The sequence below is a fragment of the Salvia splendens genome, chromosome 9 (genome assembly GCF_004379255.2).
Source record: "Salvia splendens isolate huo1 chromosome 9, SspV2, whole genome shotgun sequence".
Classification (NCBI taxonomy): domain Eukaryota; kingdom Viridiplantae; phylum Streptophyta; class Magnoliopsida; order Lamiales; family Lamiaceae; genus Salvia; species Salvia splendens.
In genome coordinates this window covers 3658386-3678372 of record NC_056040.1, presented here as the reverse complement: position 1 = coordinate 3678372, position 19987 = coordinate 3658386, and the positions used below count along the sequence as shown (strand labels likewise).

At 38.2% G+C, this 19987-nt stretch overlaps 3 protein-coding genes and 1 non-coding gene across 4 annotated transcripts; all 4 read right to left on the bottom strand.

The window, feature by feature from the left end:
- Nucleotides 1-504: 504 nt before the first annotated feature.
- Nucleotides 505-3408, bottom strand: LOC121749857 (microtubule-associated protein RP/EB family member 1A-like). Its single transcript, XM_042144508.1, has 9 exons — nt 3248-3408; nt 3057-3168; nt 1901-1969; nt 1735-1821; nt 1412-1518; nt 1192-1337; nt 1041-1114; nt 858-971; nt 505-776 (listed from the first exon to the last, which is right to left on the bottom strand). The coding sequence occupies exons 2-9, from the start codon at nt 3162-3164 to the stop codon at nt 657-659; spliced, it is 825 nt and encodes a 274-aa protein (XP_042000442.1). The 5' UTR covers nt 3165-3168; nt 3248-3408; the 3' UTR covers nt 505-656.
- A 1290-nt stretch (nt 3409-4698) lies between these two features.
- LOC121749909 lies at nt 4699-4806 on the bottom strand. The gene has a single exon (XR_006039716.1). It is a non-coding gene; the product is annotated as a U6 spliceosomal RNA (small nuclear RNA).
- Nucleotides 4807-8548: 3742 nt separating this feature from the next.
- On the bottom strand, nt 8549-9247 carry LOC121748124 (pectinesterase 3-like). Its single transcript, XM_042142342.1, has one exon. The coding sequence runs from the start codon at nt 9245-9247 to the stop codon at nt 8549-8551; it is 699 nt and encodes a 232-aa protein (XP_041998276.1).
- An 8146-nt stretch (nt 9248-17393) lies between these two features.
- Nucleotides 17394-19731, bottom strand: LOC121749792 (60S ribosomal protein L4-like). The gene is made up of 2 exons (XM_042144428.1): nt 18576-19731; nt 17394-17655 (listed from the first exon to the last, which is right to left on the bottom strand). Exons 1-2 carry the CDS (start codon nt 19677-19679, stop codon nt 17542-17544), a joined length of 1218 nt encoding a protein of 405 aa, XP_042000362.1. The 5' UTR covers nt 19680-19731; the 3' UTR covers nt 17394-17541.
- Nucleotides 19732-19987: the final 256 nt, after the last annotated feature.

The window sequence follows — 19987 nt, the reverse complement described above, 5'->3', positions numbered from 1 at the left end:
AATAAGGTACTATATTTTAGTTAGACGATGAAGTGCAACTTAGTTTGTAAGATATTTTATCCATCTAATAAGATGGTGGTTTTGAGTCATCACGGATTAAATGAGAAATTATTATTGATATATTTTATAAAAACAATTTTTTAACTAACAAGTCAATTCCTCAACAAGTTGAATAATTTGCATATGAAATACTCATTTGAATAATACTCGAATTAATTTCATATGTTATATGAAATCCTTCCACGTGTTTTAAGCGCAAATACATTGTATTTTTTGTGATATCAGGTTTATAAGGTAAAAATATTGTTTTTATAAGATAATTTGTACCACAAAATTTTGTATACATACATACATGTATATGATATATGTACACCCATATTCAATTAAACTACTTAAACAATGTAGTAAGTACTTTAGATGTTAGAAAATTTATAAGTATTTGTTTTTGTTACGATTGATTCTACGATAAAGATCACATATACTAAAACATAAATGACAAAAGAATGCAATAGATTTGTTTTTCTATATTTGCATTTAATTGATTCAATATTATAGGGTATAAAAATGAAATAGGAGTAGCAAGTTTTTGCCATAGCAAGACAATCTCTAGATTCTGAAGGGAGTTGCAGATGAGATATTGAGTTGGAATTGAGTGCTCACTCAAAATCAATTTCCTGGTGATTGATGATTGACTGGGACACAATTTGTTGAGCTTCAGCAAGAGCCGAATCGTTCTCATCCGCGGAGTATAGTATCTTCTTCACCGCCACGACCATCTGCAACAATTCGTGTTCAAAACATTTGTAACAATCCACAACTTGCAACAAACTAAATCAAGAGATCAAAAAAGTTCTTACTGGAAAATTATCCAACTCCGGTGTCTGGCAAAGTAATTCAATGTCCCTCAGCTTCGCAAAGTAAAAATCCCTTTCCTTCTCCAATGAATCGACAGAGAGCTTCAGATCCGTAACCTGGACATCATGCATGGATCAAATTACGTTCCAGCTCACAAATAATGCTGCGTTTCTTAGAAATGTTACCTCGTTTTTCAATCTCTGAATCTCAAATGAAGCATCAGCCACATCGCCTGATTTCCCTTGTTTCGTGCCTGAAACTGAAAACGTGAAGGATGTCATGACAACGATAGCACAACTGAAGAAATGTTCGAATCGAGGAGGTCCAAAGATATACCGGAAATCTTATTGCCAATCACTCCATTGGATGATGCTGAAGAACTCAGAGAATTATTTGTTTGCAAAGACTTGGAGCTCTTTTGAGAAGCCTTGGGATTTCTTTCCTTTCCGCCTTTGCTTCTGCGCTCTACTGGATCATAATTCCTGCATGATTTGTGCGTTTGTGACATAAGTTATATCAAGACACCAAAAAACAAATTAGTTCAAAGAGTATTTACTCATTCATGAGTCCACCGTTGATAGAATCACAGTAACGTTTTAGCCATTGCAGGAACTCCAAGTTGTCCAGCGGCCTCCCTTTGACAAGTTTGTTGACCTCGATATGCTGCACCAACCATAGAAGTATTTTGATTTGTTTACAGAACTAAAAAACTCTCAAAGAAAGCCATCTGAAACACATTTTAGTGGGGTTTATCCGGAATATTTGCAAGAACAATCAGCAACATCAAAGCAGCATTTTGATCAAGCACATTTTAGTTGGAATGGTATATCTTAGCATGCTAAAGGGATGGAAATAATTGAATGTGATATGAAGATTCACCTTGGTGATTTTGAGTTTGTTAAAAACATCTTGAAGTACTTTGTAGTTTTGGATCATATCATATTCGGTCTTAGCATCGAAATTCACCTACAAAAGACAGATGTTAGTAATGCAAGAATCATTACATTATTTAACAAGAAAATATGCACGATTAAGTTATCACCACCTTGTGCATGGGAACTACTCCGGGATGTGCCATATCCATCATCTGGCATTGCACCGCCCCAGATGCCGCCTATAGTTAAAATGTCAACACAAATTAGCGAATCCGTAATGCTCAGGAAGCAAAGAAAGGAATGAAATGGCAGAGGATGTGCCATGTTTCCCTTGAACAGCATAAAAAGGCCATCACAAACAAGAAATGAAGCAAAAAGAAAATGAAAACAAGAAGAGGGTAATCAAGTATTGAACATATTACAGGAGCTAAATCCTCATGATCATACTCAGAACGAAGGATAGCTGAAACTTTATCATCTAAAATTACTGCCACACCAGTCACCATGAAGAACTCAAGTTACTTATCCAGATACAGATCACCCTTGGTTCTCAGTGAAAAGAGTAAGTCACGAAAGCATAAAAGGGGAATTGAAGCAACCAACTAAAAAAGACAAATATGTGTCTTCACGTAACTCCAATATTTGCAGTCATGCTCGTTGAAAGCCAATATCTAAGACCACATCATTGAGTATTTTCACAAAATTAAAGGCATCAATATTCTATATTCTCATAGCGAATTTGCATAATCACCGATACAAGTTCCTAGTTCCTATTCTTCTTAGGATGTGTTAAAGTATTAGTCTCACAAATCATCAAATTCATTCGAACATTATGCTAAGGGCCAAAATATACTGATGATCCACTAAAAGGTCCTTCTTCTCCACTTACAAGGTTTGAATTCACCATCCACACATATAGCCACCCAGAAAATTAATGAAGCTCAAATACTTATGATTTTATTTGTGTGCTACAAAACATAAGGAAACATCAGGAAAGTTTGACATAAGCACTTCATACACATCAGCACTTGAGTTCATATTTTCTTGAATTCTTTCTATCTTACAAAATTCAGAGGAAACAACCAGATAACTGTTCAGATATCAACAGACCACAATTTTTCTTTGAGAAATATATCCTCTTTACAAGAACACAGATAATTTTTCACAACAATCCCTCATTTCGTGCATTAAAGATGAAATCCACAGTTTATACTCTTCAAAAAATTGAAGAATCACACAGAGCTAAGCATAAAACAAGGACACATGCAAGATTTTGAAATTCCAAAAGGGGGAAAAGTTAACAAAATTGGATTATTTTTTTGTCACCTCTTCAACACGAGAGAGACTGAGGTGAAGCCTAGCGTTGATCCACGCAAGAATCTCATTCCTCCCCACGAAATATGCACCATCCATAATCCCAATACTCGTCGCCATCAAACTGCAACAAAATTTTCAAGAATCAAGATCGACCCTATAGAATTCTTCGCTAATTGTTCCAAGATTTATGCCTCACTCACTTTTGTTCTTGAGGAATAGGAGAGATTGATGGGAAAAAAAACAAGGGAGCGAAAAAGCTTTCACCTTTGCCAATTCAAATTTTTTTTATTTTGTCCCTGTTTTCTTAGTTGTCGAATTGAGTTCGCCATTTAATGGGTGAAGTATACGTGTTGATAATAACTCTATTCATAATTATCTCATCTGAAAAATTAATACTCCTAAATCATTTCAAAGATTCTTGCTTTATTTTCCTTGTTATAGTAAACATTTAATTCAAAACAGTCTTATTAATAATCTGACAAAAATAAAATGCTACCCCGATATAGAAATTTCAATATTAATTCGCATTATTTGAAGAAAGAAAGCGATCCTTGCAATTATAATAAATAATGAAAATGACATTTTATTACAAAACTAATTAGAAAAATTAGGATAAGACAATAACAAGATAATGTAAAGCAGCTGGCTATGGCCAGCAGAGTGTGAAGCTTCTGTCCGTCGCTCTCCATGATTTGTTAATTCATAGTTTACTTTCACATTGTTTTGTTTTATTATAAGAATCCCATAAATACATATCATATATATGGGAACGTTATATTGTTAACTCAATACTTAATTGATAACTACAACTAAATAATAGTCATTAGATATTCGAATTATGGGACTAGATCATTAGCCCAAAAATGTCAATACAATCAACAAAAAACGTCAATAAGGGTGTTAAGGTAAATTTACAACAAATTAGTTGTAACTAACTTTTGAACAATATCTCATAACTTTAAAATGCATATAACTTTCTCGATTTAAATTATTTTTTCGCACAACATATATCAAATGTCAATTTTAATTTTTTTGTACCGCAATAAATGTCAACATGATATATAAAATATGTCAATATAATACATGTAGAATGTCAATATAAGCAATGCGTTAACATTCTCAAAGCATTGTGTTGACATTCTCAAAGCATTGTGTTGATATTTTCGAAACACTATATTGACATTTTCATCCAAAACCCTAATTTGATAGTTTTTTTTATTTTTTTCGATTTAATTAATAAAAATGAAATTACACGTGGTAAATTGTAGACCACAAGTTTTCTAAAATCCTATTGTCTTAAATTAGTTGTAGTTAGCAATTAAATGATGAGTTAGCAATTGATCACTCACATCATATATAGTATATATCGTATTCGTTTACATGTATAAAAATATGAGACAAAATATAATATTTCACGTAAAAAATCATTAATAAATACGGTTTATTAAGTGTTACACAAATGCTGGTTTGTCTAGATAGGAAATGTAAATAAAAAAGTAAAGTAAATTGTTTACAAAAATCAAGAATTTTGGTCACATTGATTAAGCTCCTTCCTATAACTATAAAAATTATGAATTTTTATATTTTTTTCAAATTTCGTGTGACAAATTTTGCTAACTTTTGAAATGAGAATATTTATAATTTGATTTTTAAAATTATGGGGTGAACCATTTCTCAATTTATGCGTGTTATCCTTGCGCAGGGGCCATGCTAATCTTCTCTGTATCGTTCCAATTTTATCGGATGTCCCCGAAGGGACGGGGGGTGAACCATTTGGGTGACACTTTAGTTGCACGTACGCTTTCCTCTCTTCTAAGTTTATATATTAAATCTCTTCCCCCTCTAGTCTGTTCCACGATTTTCTTCATTTTTCCTCCCATTTCTTCTATTAGAATAGAAACTTTCCCCAATTAAACATAATCAATTGATAAATTTTTTCATGACCAACAACATGAGTTGTCAAGCATCTATCCAAAAATCTCCACACTTCATATGTCGAAAGCCACAAAAACATCAAAGTGGATTGATTTAACTGTTCAGAGGGCTGCTAACTTGGTACTCCCTCCGTCCTAAACAAGATGTGCGCATTTTTTTTTAGTTTATCTCATTCAAGATGTCCACATTTTCTTTTAGTTTATCTCATTCAAAATGTCCGCATTTCTTTTTTAGTTTGTCTCACCTCCAATCGTCTTCCTCTTGTACATCTTTCGCTTGCTATCCGAATTTCAAATTATGTTTATGTTTTGTTTAATGTAGATATTTTGAAAGAATCTTTTATTTGCTAATTGAAAACTAAATGTTTTCATTATTAATACAGTATTAAACCTACCGAATTATTTTGATGGGTTCAACACATTGCCGAATAATTACCTCAATAAAAATTAAATATAAAGTGGATTTAAAAATCCCCAAGGCATTAATTTATTTACCATATCTTTGCGCCTTCTCTTCGCAATTAGAGCATCAGCAATGGCGGATGTCCCGGCGGACATCGGATCGGCGTGTCAGACGTCCGCCATTGGGTCGGGAGAGGCGGGCACGGACATCCCCGGCGGACGTGAGGTATCTGCGTCCGTCCGCCATTACGGTGCCACGACGGACGTCCCGATTTTTGATTTTTTTTTAAAAACTATATATATATATTGCTCGTTGAACTTCATTTCATTCGCACCACTTGTATTAACGAGTTTCTCTTCTCTCTCTCTACGTTTCTATCGATATATCCAAAATGGCTATTGGTGGTGATAGTGGTAGTGGTGCGGGTGGCAGTGGTTCGGGTGGTAGTGGTGGGGATGCTGCTAACACAAGGCGGCGAATTAATGAACAGGTGCGGACTTATACGTCCGCCGAGATAAATCGTTTGATACCAGAGCACTTACAGCAGCAGCTGCAGCAGGTGGTACCTCGCTCCATCCATCGTCGAGCTGTAGTACTCCGGGACCACCTCGCTGCACACCGTCGGTTGTTTGAGGACTACTTCGCTCCGGAGTCGCGGTTTGGGGATAACTTATTCTGGCAACGTTTTAGGATGCATCGTCCGCTATTTATGAGTATCGTGAGTGCTTTAAAGCGTCGATACAAGTATTTCAGGTTCAGGGAGGATGCGTGTGGTAAACCCGGTCACACGCCTATACAGAAGTGCACTGTCGCAATCAGGCAGCTGGCATACGGAGGCGCGACCGACATGTTCGATGAGTACCTCCACATCGGCGAGATGACAGCCCGCGATTGTCTGAAGTATTTTTGTGAGGGCGTTATTGAGATATTCGGGGATAGGTATAATCGGAAGCCTACCCCGAAGACTGCCTGGCTCTGATGGATATGCACGGGAATCAGCACGGGTTTCCGAGAATGTTGGACAGCATAGATTGTATGCATTGGGAGTTGAAGAACTGCCCGCCGCCTGGAAAGGGGTGTACACGACCGGCTTCAAAGGCAAGAATCCCACGATGATCCTCAAAGTTGTAGCTGACTACTGGCTATGGATTTGGCATGCGTATTTTGGAGTAGTCGGGTCGAACAACGACATCAACGTCCTCCAGTCGTCGCCCCTTTTCAACGAGCAATGCATGGGCATTGGTCCAGCCGTCAGTTTCGTTGCCAACGGCAAGCAGCACGACAGATGCCCAACGGCAAGCAGCACGACATCTGTCCCCATTGTGGATGCTTTTATGCTTATCTTATTTTTCATTATAATTTTTCAAATGCTTAAATAAATTTTGATTATAATGTTTTTTTAAAATACTACTCCATATTATTCGTGCCATAATATATATACTCCCTCCGTCCTACTATAAGTGAGACGTTTCCATTCTTGCTTGCATTGGCTGGCCATTTGGCTTTGATTGATGGTATAATCTGGCAATGATATGTGTATGTGACTATGTGATGACATGAATATGATGTCTGATAGCTTTATTGAATGGTAAAGAAGTTTACCTTCAGCGAGTGTAGGCTGAATATGAGAAAGACACCATTTCATCCTTGCAATTTTGTTGGTTTCAGTAAGTGTAGGCTTGATAGCACTTGTATGAGGTTTCAATTGATTACTCTTAAGAAATCTACCAATTGTTGTCTTGCTTACTTCCATCTTAGAAGCAACCTTCCTTATGGTTGATCTCTCAAGCATGGACAGGTTTCTAAACTTGTCTTCATCTAACATGAGTTTGTCTTTGTGTTGATAACCTGTTACTTTACCTTGCATCATGACAGGTTCCCCTCTGTCTATCTGCTGCTTACTGATGTGCCATATTCTCTCTGCTGTCCTTTTGTGGATGTTGAATTTATTGGCAGCCTCTGCACAAGAGCCTCTTGGCAGCATTCCAGCGGTACTTTGCTGTAGAAGAAACTGCGCAATGGGGTTTTTTTGTTGGCTAGTCAATGCTAATGTAGGCCGATGCCATCCACCCTGCCCCTGCCACTGCCCATGCTGCTCCTGATCAGTGACCAACACTCGGACCACCTCATTCTCCATCAGGCCCAGTGATGAAAATTTTCTGAGGGTCTAATACAAAACCAATAGTTTTTCCCTTTTTTTTTGGTTGGTGGAACTAAATGAAGAGTATAAATGAATGTATTTATAGGAGTTGGTGAACACTGTGAATTTGCTTGTATTTTTTCCCTCCTTGGCTGTTAAAATTCCCTCCATGGAATGGATTTGGCTTTCCCTTCCTATTTTTGGGCAGGAGTTTGAATTTGCTTCCTTGTTTTCCATTGAATTTTCAAAGTACAGTGCAAGTTGGCAGTGAAATTGGAGTGCAAGTTGACTGTGGGAATTTGTGACGTTTTTTTCCATTCAATATTGGTAAGACACAGAAAAAGTAAACAATCCATGAAATTTAGTTAATCACTACACCTTTAAATTTAATTGAATTGATTTACGCAGCAAATGTATTACACCAAATTTAATTGTAATTGAATTGTTTAAGGCAGTAAATTTATAAAACCAAATTTAATTGAATTGATTTAGGCAGTAAATTTAGTTTAATTGGACATTGAATTGATTCAATTAAATTTATTACACCAAAAGTCAAAGTGGTCCCACCTTCCACCACCTAACTCCATTTACTACACCAAACATTCAAACACTTCCTTAAAACCCGTGCCAAGTCAAACAACGACTCCTAATCGGGGACGGAGGGAGTACATTAATAAATAGTTAGTGTAAAGAGAAAGTAAAGTAATCAAGATAATAACGTAAATACGACTCTCTCATGTATCATTCTCTTATTTTACTTTTAATAACACTTTAACTATTGATTATCAATATCGCAAAATAAAGGGAAAAAAAATGTCTCGTATATAGTGGGAAAGAGGGAGTAATACAGATTCATTTGCATATAAACATCGAAGAAATGTATGTGATGATCGGTGAATAAAAATACATTTTGATAGAGTATTTTACATTCACAATTTAAAATATAAAAGACCAACAAAAAAACAACGTAAAAGGAAAAAAAATAGTAAAGGAAAAAGACGAAGTGCCAGTGTCAATAAACGAATCAAGGCATCTTGAGACCGAATTTCTGAAAAAGGCTTCGTATATTGTTGAGAATCGCTAAGGTGTTACTGATGTACTCCATAGCCCTCTGCACCTTCACTTTCCACTCCCCCACAGCCGTCGATCCCATCTCCGCCAGCTCATCAAGACACGTGTCGAGATCAGTCAACGACGCGCTTATCCACGTCTGCAAATCGCTGACCCTCATCTCCGTCAGCACCTCCTCCCCGGGCCCCACGCAGATCGACTCGGCCGAGTTCCCGAGTTGACTCGCCGCGTCGTCGAACAGCTCGGCGCAGTCCTTTATCGCCGCCTCGGCGTCAGGGAGCTGCGATTTGAGGATCGTGACCTCGAGCAGGCTGGCGTGGAGGGAGAGGTTGAAGAAGCGGAGCGGATTGCTCGACGGCGGCGAGTTGAGGGGGGAAATCGAGGAGAGGCATGAGTCGGGGTAGCGAGTTACTGAACAGACGGTTTTGAGGGAATCGGCCGAGTTGGAGGCGAGTTGCGAGGGGTTGGATTTGGAGGCGGAGCGGCGGATGAGGACGGTGGTGAGAGAGGCGATGAGGAGGGTGAGGAGGACGGCGAGGGAGAGGGCGATGATGATGCGGCGGCGGCGGCGGTTTGTTGCGGGGATGGGGTCGTTGAATTCTTCTGTGGGGTTGACTTTGCCGTAGCCTTTGGCGAAGTTGATCGACTCCATGCTTATGGTTTCAAGAGGGAATTTCGTTAATGGCGAAGTTTGTTTTGCAAATAGGAATTCTTTTTTGTTGGGTACTGACAAATTATTTTGAAGACGTGTTACCTGCTAACTAATTTTTTATTTTGTTATTGTGATAATATTTAACATTTTTTATAAGGTTAGTTATAGCCACTGAATTGTGATATCTACAGAAACATTGTTACTGTATTTGACTTTTACTTATAGGGTTGAGCTTGAGACCGAGAACTTTAAATAAGTGGAGTGCTAGGAAACAAATAAAATATCAAAATTTAATGGGATTTTGGAAATATATGTAATTCTCGAAATTCTCTTCGTTGTATGCTCTAAAATTATTCTCCTCATTCATCTTCCATTTATAGCTTACTTGCATGTAAAGATGTACTTAAACCTGCATAACAAACTAGCGTTATATTAATGAATGATATATTTACAGTTTAATAGATTAAAATAAAGATATATTAAAAATAATATAAAAATATATTTCTTTTAAGAATATGAATTAATTAAAAATAATATTAATAAGATTATAAATAATTAAAAACATTATAAACAACAACAAACAGAGTATTGATTTATACAATTTTCTCTCAACCCTTTGTAATAAAACATTCCATATCCAACATACTATTGAATTATACAATTTTAATATTAATTATACGTGTAGTAACATAAATAATAAAAATAACAAAAAAGGACATGCGTGAATTAAATAGAATAAGATATACAAATAAATGAAAATGTATTCCTAAATACAATAAAAAAGAGAGAAAATTATTTGAACGAATAAATTCACTTTCATCAAAATTAAATTCAATACATCATAATATTCATAAACATAATATTTTGAAAAGTAAAAAAAAATATAACTCAAAGCCATAAAAAACAGTACCTTATCTAGTAGAAATAAATAAAATCAACTCAATTATAAGTAATGAATACAAATTGTAAACAATTAAAAAAAATATCATTTTATATACTTTATACAAAAAGAATAATGATCCCTAGTACTATTAATTTTGATACCTAAATTGGTCAGTAGTATCATATTTAATACAAACACTTTAGTTACGTAATTGTTTAAGAAACCAATTTTTAATGAAAAATTCACATAATCGCAATAAATATAAATAATTATGAATTCCCGTAAAAAAATCATACTTGATATTGTTTTAAAATAACTTAACAAAGAGAATGTGCCAAACGTTATGTATAATTTATTTAACTGATATAAGCATTTTTATTTTTCTCAAAACTGTAATGCCGAAAAAATGATACTAACGTGCTCCAACTTAACAAAAAGAAGAGACCAAAGGTTATGTACGCGATTACACTTTTAATAATTTAATAAAGTAAATTTATTATTATATTTTTAATGTTAAATTATTAACTTAACATTCTCAATTAATCAACTAAAATGAGAAAAAAATATTACTGCCTCCGTCCCACTTTAGGAGTCCCGGTTTACCATTTTTGGGTGTCACACTTTAGGAGTCCCAGTTAGAAAATTCCATAAATGGCAATAGACCCAACATTTCACTAACTTTTATTTATTCACAGTTTATTATAAAGCTAATATATAAAAGTAGGACCCACATTCCATCATTTTTTTTCACCAAGTTTACTTTATAGTTCATAAAACTCATGCCGAACTCAAATGAGACTCTTAAAGTGGGATGAAGAGAGTATTATACTTGAAACCCCTCCATTATGATAGTTGGCATGTTTTCCCTCGGGAATGCCTGAGTCATGTAAGTATTTTATAAAATAAATTTTGAATTATAAAGTAAAAGTTATAAATTTGTAACAGTTATACTAATTAATTCCTCAGTCCTTAAAAAGTATGAACTATTTCCTTTTAAGTCCGTTCCTGAAAAGTATGAACTTTTTAATTTTAGAAACTCATTTATCTCTAATGAGGTGAGACTTATTCTCCACTAATAATAATTTAAAAAGTTTTTTTCTATCTGTCTTACTTTTCCAGTTATGCATTAAAATCCGTGCCGAACCAAATGTTCATACTCTTTGGGAACGGAGGAGTACTTAATAAACATAATAAGTATGTCATTATGAATATTATAATAAAATAAAATAAAATAACTTTATAATAATCGTATTAAAGAATACTAAATTACATTTACAACTTAATAATTAATTATCATACTACCACATACTTACTATCCTATCCTATGTGCATGTAAAAAAATCTCAAAAGGAAATTAGAAGTAGAATCTGAAATAAAAAGTTTTTTGGTGATGCAAAGCGTTAATTAGCATTAATATTGGTGATAAATGTATTTATGTGCAATGAGTAACGTTTCGATTTTCAAATGTATAATTATATTATCGCCTTTCTCCCTATTTAGTTTCCTACATCAGGTTCTAATAATTGGAGTATAAATCGAAATCGGATCTTTGAATGAATCCGTTGACGCCGCCGTACTTCTCTCTCCTCTTCTTCTTCTTTTTCGTCTTCTCAACTTTCCTCCCATCTCTCTCGTTCAGATCCCTCGTATCCTCTCGGCCAGCCGCCGCCTTGCTGCCGCCGCCCCGTCTCCCTCAGCCTGCCGCCCTCTCGTCGGAGCTGTCGCCGGATTCCAAGCACCATGCTATGCTGCAATCAAAATTCAGAAAATCAGTCCACAAAAATGCAGATTCAATTAATATTGTGTCTATATAAATGTCTTGGACTTCTTGCCTTTTTGTTTGCCCAATAGATAGTTTTCCCGCTCAAAATGTGCTACATGACATCCCAAAAAACTGTCCCTTTATATATTGATAGATAGGTGGTAGGTCTATGCATATTTAGGTTAACATTTTTCGAATCAATTTATTCAAATTATTCTTGAACTTTTTTTTTTTATGGAACATAAATTTAAAGGTCGCGCCATGAAGGACTCGAACTCGAGACCTTTGTCCTCAGACATTATTAACCTCTCTACCGCTTGAATTATTCTTGAACTTCTTGGTTTGGCTTCTAGTAGTGACTACTCCGACGGGGGCTGTGATGAGTGATCTTTGAGCTGCATTAGTTATTCTTTTCGGTGAATTTCATAATAGAGCCTTTGACTTGGATTGTGCTATGATGGTCAAGCCCTTCTCATAAATGCAACAACTTGTTATGATTCGACATTAGAATCAAACAGTCTACTCAATTATATGTGCACGAAAACAAGACACAGGTTAACGTGGTTTGGTCATAAAGATCTACCACTAATGCTATATTGTCATGTGCAATGTGCGTTATGTAAATCAAGAAAGGACTGTGACACTTCATCGTGACACGGCCTGTAAATTTCATTCGTAAAAATATAAAGAAAGGGGTGTGATACTTATTTATCCAGTACAAAATTTGTTGTCCGTTCTCACAAACTTTTTACACTATTATAAACTTTTAGTAATTAACAACCAAAAAAAACAACTGCAGCCCACATAAAAATAATTTATATGAGATTTCCCAAAATTATGTCCGAAGTAGAGATGACTACTCTGTTCCAAATCTCTTCATGGTAGGTGGTGAGAAAGGCTCCTCTGCCGCTGAGGTACACCTTAGCTAGAAGCACCTTAGAGCATCCACAGTGGTGCGGATGTCCCGACGGACATCCCCACAGACATCTAAAAAACACCTTCTGCCACGTCATAAGGACTTTCCCTGCACAGTGGCGGACATCCCCAAGGACATCTCGACGGACTTCCCACAATAATAAAAATTCACAAATTCACCAAATTAAACAATTTACGGAATTAAAATTTCGTCATGATTACGGAATAAAAATTTCATTAAATAAAAAAAAGAAAGGTACATTTCAACAAAAAAAACTAAAAAAAGTAAACTTCAATAAATACAAATTACATCAACGACGACTCATCCGCTGCCATACTTCTTCAATTATATCGTTCTGGAGTCGAATATGAGCTTGTTTTTGGCGCATGTCGGCAAATGCACGGACTCGCTCGACCTCTTCATGGGGTATCCCCATACGTACATTGCCGGTGGCCACGCCGTGGCTTGGACCTGCAGCATCAACACCATCATTGGTCCAATCCGTCAGTGCTGGACCTTTATCTTCGACAATCATGTTATGCATGATAATACATGCGTACATCATATCGGCGATGCTGTCAGCATACCACAGCCGTGATGGACCCTTCACTGCCGCCCATCGAGCCTGGAGCACATCAAATGCCCGCTCCACATCCTTGCGCGCTGCCTCCTGACGACCCGCAAAATATACCTTCTTTTCTTCTGTTGGGCATTTGATCGTCTTCAAAAAGATGGGCCACATAGGGTATATCCCACCAGCCAAATAATAGCCCATGTTGTGCTGGTTGCCATTGGCAACGAAACTGACCGCCGGACCGACGCCCATGCACTGGTCGTTGAAAAGGGGCGACGACTGGAGGACGTTGATGTCGTTGTTCGACCTGGCTACTCCAAAATAGGCATGCCAAATCCACAGCCGGTAGTCAGCTACCGCTTCAAGGATTATCGTGTGATTCTTGCCCTTGAAACCCGTAGTGTACACCCCTTTCCAGGCAGCGGGGCAGTTCTTCCACTCCTAATGCATACAATCTATGCTGCCTAGCATCCCTGGAAACCCGTGCTGAGTCCCGTGCATATCCAGCAAAGCTTGACAATCTTCTGGGGTAGGCTTCCGAAGATACCTATCCCCGAATATCTCCCTAACGCCCTGACAAAAATACTTTAGGCAATCGCGGGCTGTTGTCTCGCCGATGTGGAGGTACTCATCGAACATGTCAGTCGCGCCTCCGTATGCCAACTGCCTGATTGCGGCAGTGCACTTCTGAATCGGAGTGTGGCCGGGTTTACCGCCCGCATCCTCCCGCACCATGAAATACCCGTATCGACGCTCTAAAGCGCCCACGATACGCAGAAAGAGAGGACGATGCATCCTAAAACGTCGCCGGAACATGTTCTTCCCAAATCGTGGCTCTGGAGCGAAGTAATCCTCGTACAACCGACGATGTGCAGCGAGGTGGTCCCGGGGTACTATAGATCGACGATGGATGGGGCAAGGTACCGCCGGCGCCAAGGCCACATGTATATCCCTCTCCGCTGCCTCCCGCACACGTGCATGAATTCGCCTCATTATGTCATCATACCCTCCACCACTACCACCCGCACCGCTACCGCCCGCACCAAAGCCACTACCACTACCACTACCAACCATTCTGGATATATAAAAGAAACGTAGAGAAAGATACTCGTTAATACAAGTGGTGCGAATGAAATGAAGTTTAACGAGACGTATTTATAGAATTTTCGAAAAAAATATAAAATAATCGGGACGTCCGCGCGGACGTCCGTGGGGTCAACGCAATGGCGGGCGTACCGGGAACGCCGCGGAACTCCGGTGTCCATAGCGGACGTCCGTATCCGCGTCACCGCTGCGCAATGGCAGACGTCCCGCGCGGAACTCCTGTTAAGGAGTTTAAACAAAATGTGAACAATCTGTATATCCTGAAAGGCGTGAAACACTTTCAGATCAAACCAATTTAGTGGTTCTACCAACATCTGATCAGATACAATTCAGGTTTGTAGAAGATTCGTATGTTGATTACTCGATAAGATCTTAGAACCGAAAATGATCAATAAGAAGATGCAGAAACGAAGCATCGCGTCTCTTCATCAGTTAACCGATTTTAACTGTTTTTTGGCGGGTTTCTAAAATTGCAAATTAGTCCTTCAATTATCGAAAATTACATTTCCTGATGAAGATATATGTATAGCAACTTTAATGGAAATTGCAAATTAGTCCTTCAATTATCGGAAATTATCGACCCCAGCCAGGGGCTCTGCCCTTTGGACCCCGCTCTCGGGGGCGCTGCCCCTGAACCCCTGTCCAATCATAACGAATTCAAACAAGTGTGCACTCCGCACTTCCAACTTTTTTGATGTCTCATTATGATCATATTGATCAATCAAGTTAATCCAATTACACTAAAATATCCAACAACTCCGGCACGCCGGCCGGAATTCCGCCGGGACGGGCGCCATTGTGGATGCTCTTAGCTCTAACTTCACCAGCAGCCGTGGATTCGACCTTATCCAGACCATCAAGGCACGAGTCGATAAATCCCTCAGATCTGGCTCGGCTGATCAACACATGCTCCACAAGCGTCCTGGATTTCGCCCCACCCGTTCAGCACAGACCTGCTGCAGTTCTTCCACGCCACCTCAGCGTCGATGCCGATATAGTAGCTCGACAGAATCAATGATATAGCGTCTTGAAGCTGCTCGGTAGCTTCTACGACAGAAAAGACTCTAACCCTAATTTTCTCCTTTAGCGGTTCCGCCTCCTCTCCAAAATCCAGATTCTCCATCTCTTCTCCACCTCGCCTCCATCTCTTCTCCACCCCGTCGCATCCTCTCCATCTCTTCTCCACCCCGCCGCCTCCAACTCTTCTACACCCCGTCGCCTCCATCTTCCAGCCGTGCTCCAGAGTGTAGCCCGTCGCCTCCAGTCTCCACGTCGACGCCACTCCACCCAACGACTCGTGGCCTCCCCCTCAACCATCCATGCCGCTCAAAAAGAAGGTAAAATCTCCTACTCATATTCAAAGTTGAGTGTAATTTTTTATACAGTGAAATTGGGAATTTAATTTTCTAATACAATGAAATTTGAGTGTTTAATGTTCTGATATAGTGTGTAATTTCATAGCATGTTGAATTGAATGTTAAAAATTTCTGATACAGTTTGTTTAATTTTCTATAATTAATTGTTATGCATTGTCAAGGGGTGAAATTGAGTGTGGTAATTTTCAATAATTGATTGTTGAACTTCATATGGTGAAATTGAGTGAAATGATTGGGTATTAATGTTATAATTTTCTCCAATTTACAATTTAATGTAATAATTTTCTAAATCTTTCTTCTTTGTAGATGTTGAATAATGAAAGACAAGCCATTGGAGATAACATTGAAAACAATGTAATTGAAGTTACTCCCCATGAGGATGACAAAGGAGATGAAAAAAATAGAAAACTATGGACAAAAGATTTGGCCAAAGTTCTTCTCTTGATACTTGGAATTTTGATCAAGAGAAGATTGAGAAGGCTTTAGCTTTAATGATAATTGTTGATGAGTTGCCTTTTGAGTTTGTTGAAGGGGAGTGTTTTCAACACTTTGTTTCTAAGATATGTCCTCAATTTAAGTTTCCATCTAGAAAAAGGAACTTGGAAAGAAGAATTTGAAACTTCAAAGATATTGAAGAGTGGACAGTTATTAGAGAATAGTATGAAATTTTTATTTTGGTTGATGATATTGATGTTGATTTACATTTTGTTTGTTGATGGATGTTAAACATGCTATAGTTTTGTGATTTCTTTTTTTTTCGGTTTTTGGTTTTTTTATACAATTTCGGTTTTTCGGTTTTTTCATGCAATTTCAGTTTTTGGTTGAAATTCCATACAATTTATGTTTTTCGGTTTAATTTGATTTTTTTAGTTCGATTTTTCGGTTTTCGATTTCGGTTTGGTTCCAATTTTCCCACAAATTCAATTTTTTGGGTTCGGTTCGGTTTAGACAAAAAAACTGAACCGATAACTGAATGCACACCCCTAGACTAATATTCCCTCCTTCCCTCAATATGTGTCCCACTTTACCTAGCATCAGTTTTAAGAAATATAAAAAAATATAGATTGAAAAATGAATTTGTGGAATATGAGATATACTAACAAAAATAGTAAAAATGAAGTGGAACAATCAATAAGAGACGGCCAAAAATGAAAAAATATGACACATGATAGGGACGGAGGGGTATACTTTAATCTTACCTTCATACTGAATTATAGAATACATTTATAAATATTTACAAATGAATTTGGGGACCAAATTAAGGTAGGACAGATGATTTTGTTTAGGAAAGAGTTTGAAATATTATTTCATCCAATTAATATCCTCCCAGATTTACCTTAAAGGTAAAAATTAAAGAATATAATAATTATTTCCGTATAATAGTAGAGTATCTTACTATAAAATGAATTATTGAATAAGTATGTATATAAATTAATATAAATACAGACACTAAAGTTCTTTATGAAATCATAAAAATTCAATACAATAATAGAATGCAATAATAATATAAATAAAATTGAGGATAAAAGGATGCAAATAATAGTAATCACACGATAATAGTAATAAGGTAAACAAAACTCGAAATAGTGTCTAAACCAAAATTTTTGCAGCAAGAGCCCGAAAGCAACTGAGTTCAAGATTAACATAAAGACTATAACAGACTGAAATTAATATTTCAATTACTGAGATGCACCCAACCACTTTGTGAAGTTCTCGAATTCGGTGTAGTCACTGTCTGATATCATGGTCTTGTACCAGGATTTGGAAGCTGAGTTGATCGCCGAAGCTTCCTCCTGCAAGAGACAAATGACCGAACGAGCAAGATACAACAGACGAGTAAGTTACTGGCCAGGTTGCATCAAGGATGCTTTGCTTAAAATATGATAAACTTGTGCAAGGAAGAATGAATCAACAAAATCGGAAAGGGGTCATAATAATAAACCCGGGATCTCAGATTTATACTTCTACAAACAAGAATTAAGAAATCACTGAAGAAAACATTCAATTAGAAACCATAAAGCCTCTGAAAATTACTAAGAAACAGAAGAGTATAGAGGCTGACTTAGAACAGAAATCACAATCTTAAACCACAAGCAACCAAATTCAGATGACAGATGTAGTGATAAAATTCACGAGAGGAATCTACATGTCATATTATCAAGCCTAAGCTGAAAAACATCTCCTACATGACCCAGACACAATTTACTACAACAACTACAGAAGAATAACGTAGGCAGAAATAAGTACCAAACAAATACTAATATTTCCTTCAAGGTGATATCAGACTGACAACAAACCTAAGCTTAAACACATCTCCAAACCAAGCTACAATATGCTAAAGCTAAAACAAGGCAAACAGAAATGATACTTAACAAAGTAATAATGTTTCATTCAAGGTGATATCAAATTGATAACAAGCCTAAACTGTAACACATCTCCAACTCCCGGAACCAGATATAATATGCTATATCTAAAACAAACGAAGGCAAACAGAAATAATAGTACTACCAAATAGCAATGTTTCCTTCAAGGTCATTCTTTCAGCTCAACATATAGCAAAACAAAATGTAGCATAAAGATGACATAGCAAGGATTTGAATAAGACAATGTGCAATAGGGAAGTTGGAACAGAATCATGCTTCATTGAAAAACTGACAAATGCATAACAAGTTCGTGGATGAAATACATTATTGAAACACAGAATTGGATTTACCTTAGTGATTGGTTTCCTCTTCTTATCAAGCTTATCCTGTTTGGCCTTAACCCTCTGCGCCTCCGCCAAAAGGGCCATCCTCTTAGCAGCCTTGGCGTAAGGGTTAAGCTTAAGCATGACACCTAAATTTTTCAGAGGGTTCTTTTTTAGTGGCGCCCTCTTTACCTCCTTCTTGATTGGGGCTACTACAGACTGAACCTCGTCGGAATTGATGATTCTAGCTAGGTCAGCATTGACCATTTTAGCCCTCGGAAGAACATACCCGTTCTTCTTCTCAGAAAGCTTGTCAAAGGTTCCGTAAATCGCATCGAGCTGCTGGAACGCAGACTTGGTCCAGATGATAAACCTTCCGATGTGTCCTCCTGGTGCCAATTTCAGTAAATTGAGGCGAGAAACATGAGCAATCTCAACTCCAGGAATGTTCCTGAAAGCTTTGACGAGTTTTGCCCCCTCGTTTCCGTACACAACAAGCGGCCCCTTCCTGGAAACATATCTGCGGTTACGTGCTTTACCCTTTCCAGCCCTAATTGCCTGGCTATCCTTGGCCTTCTCCGCATCTGGATGAGCTCCGATCTGCTTCAAAACCTTCAGCGCCGCGCTGGTCTTCTCCACAGCCTCAGCGGCGTCAGAGACGACCAACGGCAGCTCCGGCACCTCCTCAATTTTGTGGCCGCGAGCCAGCACCAGCGACGGAACTGCGGAAGCGGCGATCGCCGATACGACGGCGTGGCGCTTCTGCGTCACGTTCACCTGCCTGTGCCAGCGGCGCCAGATCTTCGTCGGCGCGAACATGCGGCCTCCGCGGCACATGTTGCCGAAGGCTCCCTGACCGGCGCGGTGCGTTCCGCCTCCGGCGACACGGGGGATACGCGACACGGCGCGGCCGGTTCCCCACGATTCGGCGGAGGTCTGGTGGCCGGCGCGCTTGGAGACGGCGTAGGGCTGGCGAGCGTTCTTCGAGATCTGGCCGTGGACGAAGGTGACAATATCCGGTCGGATCGCCGCCTTCATGACATCGGGGAGGGGAACGGAATTGGCGTCGGTGGCCATGTCGCTCTCCAGCGACTGCACGGTGACGAGGGGGCGGGCGGCGGCAGCTGACATTTCGTCGAGCTTTGAGGTCTAGGGTTTTGGCAGTGGAGCGATGACAATTTATAGAGGAGTATTTATGTAACTTTTTTTACCCATTATTTATATATTTAATTATATAGGGTTTCGGGGCCCTTTTTTTTTTAAGATAACTGCCTTAAAAGTCACGAACTTTCGTCATTTTCTGGTTTTTCTCACAACCTTCTAGTGTAGCTTATAAAGTCATAAATTTGTTCGGAGTGTGCAAATTTTCCTTTCGACCCGACCCATGAATTTTCCGACTGAAATAACGCAGACGTGGCATGTCTGAGTTCTTACTTGGA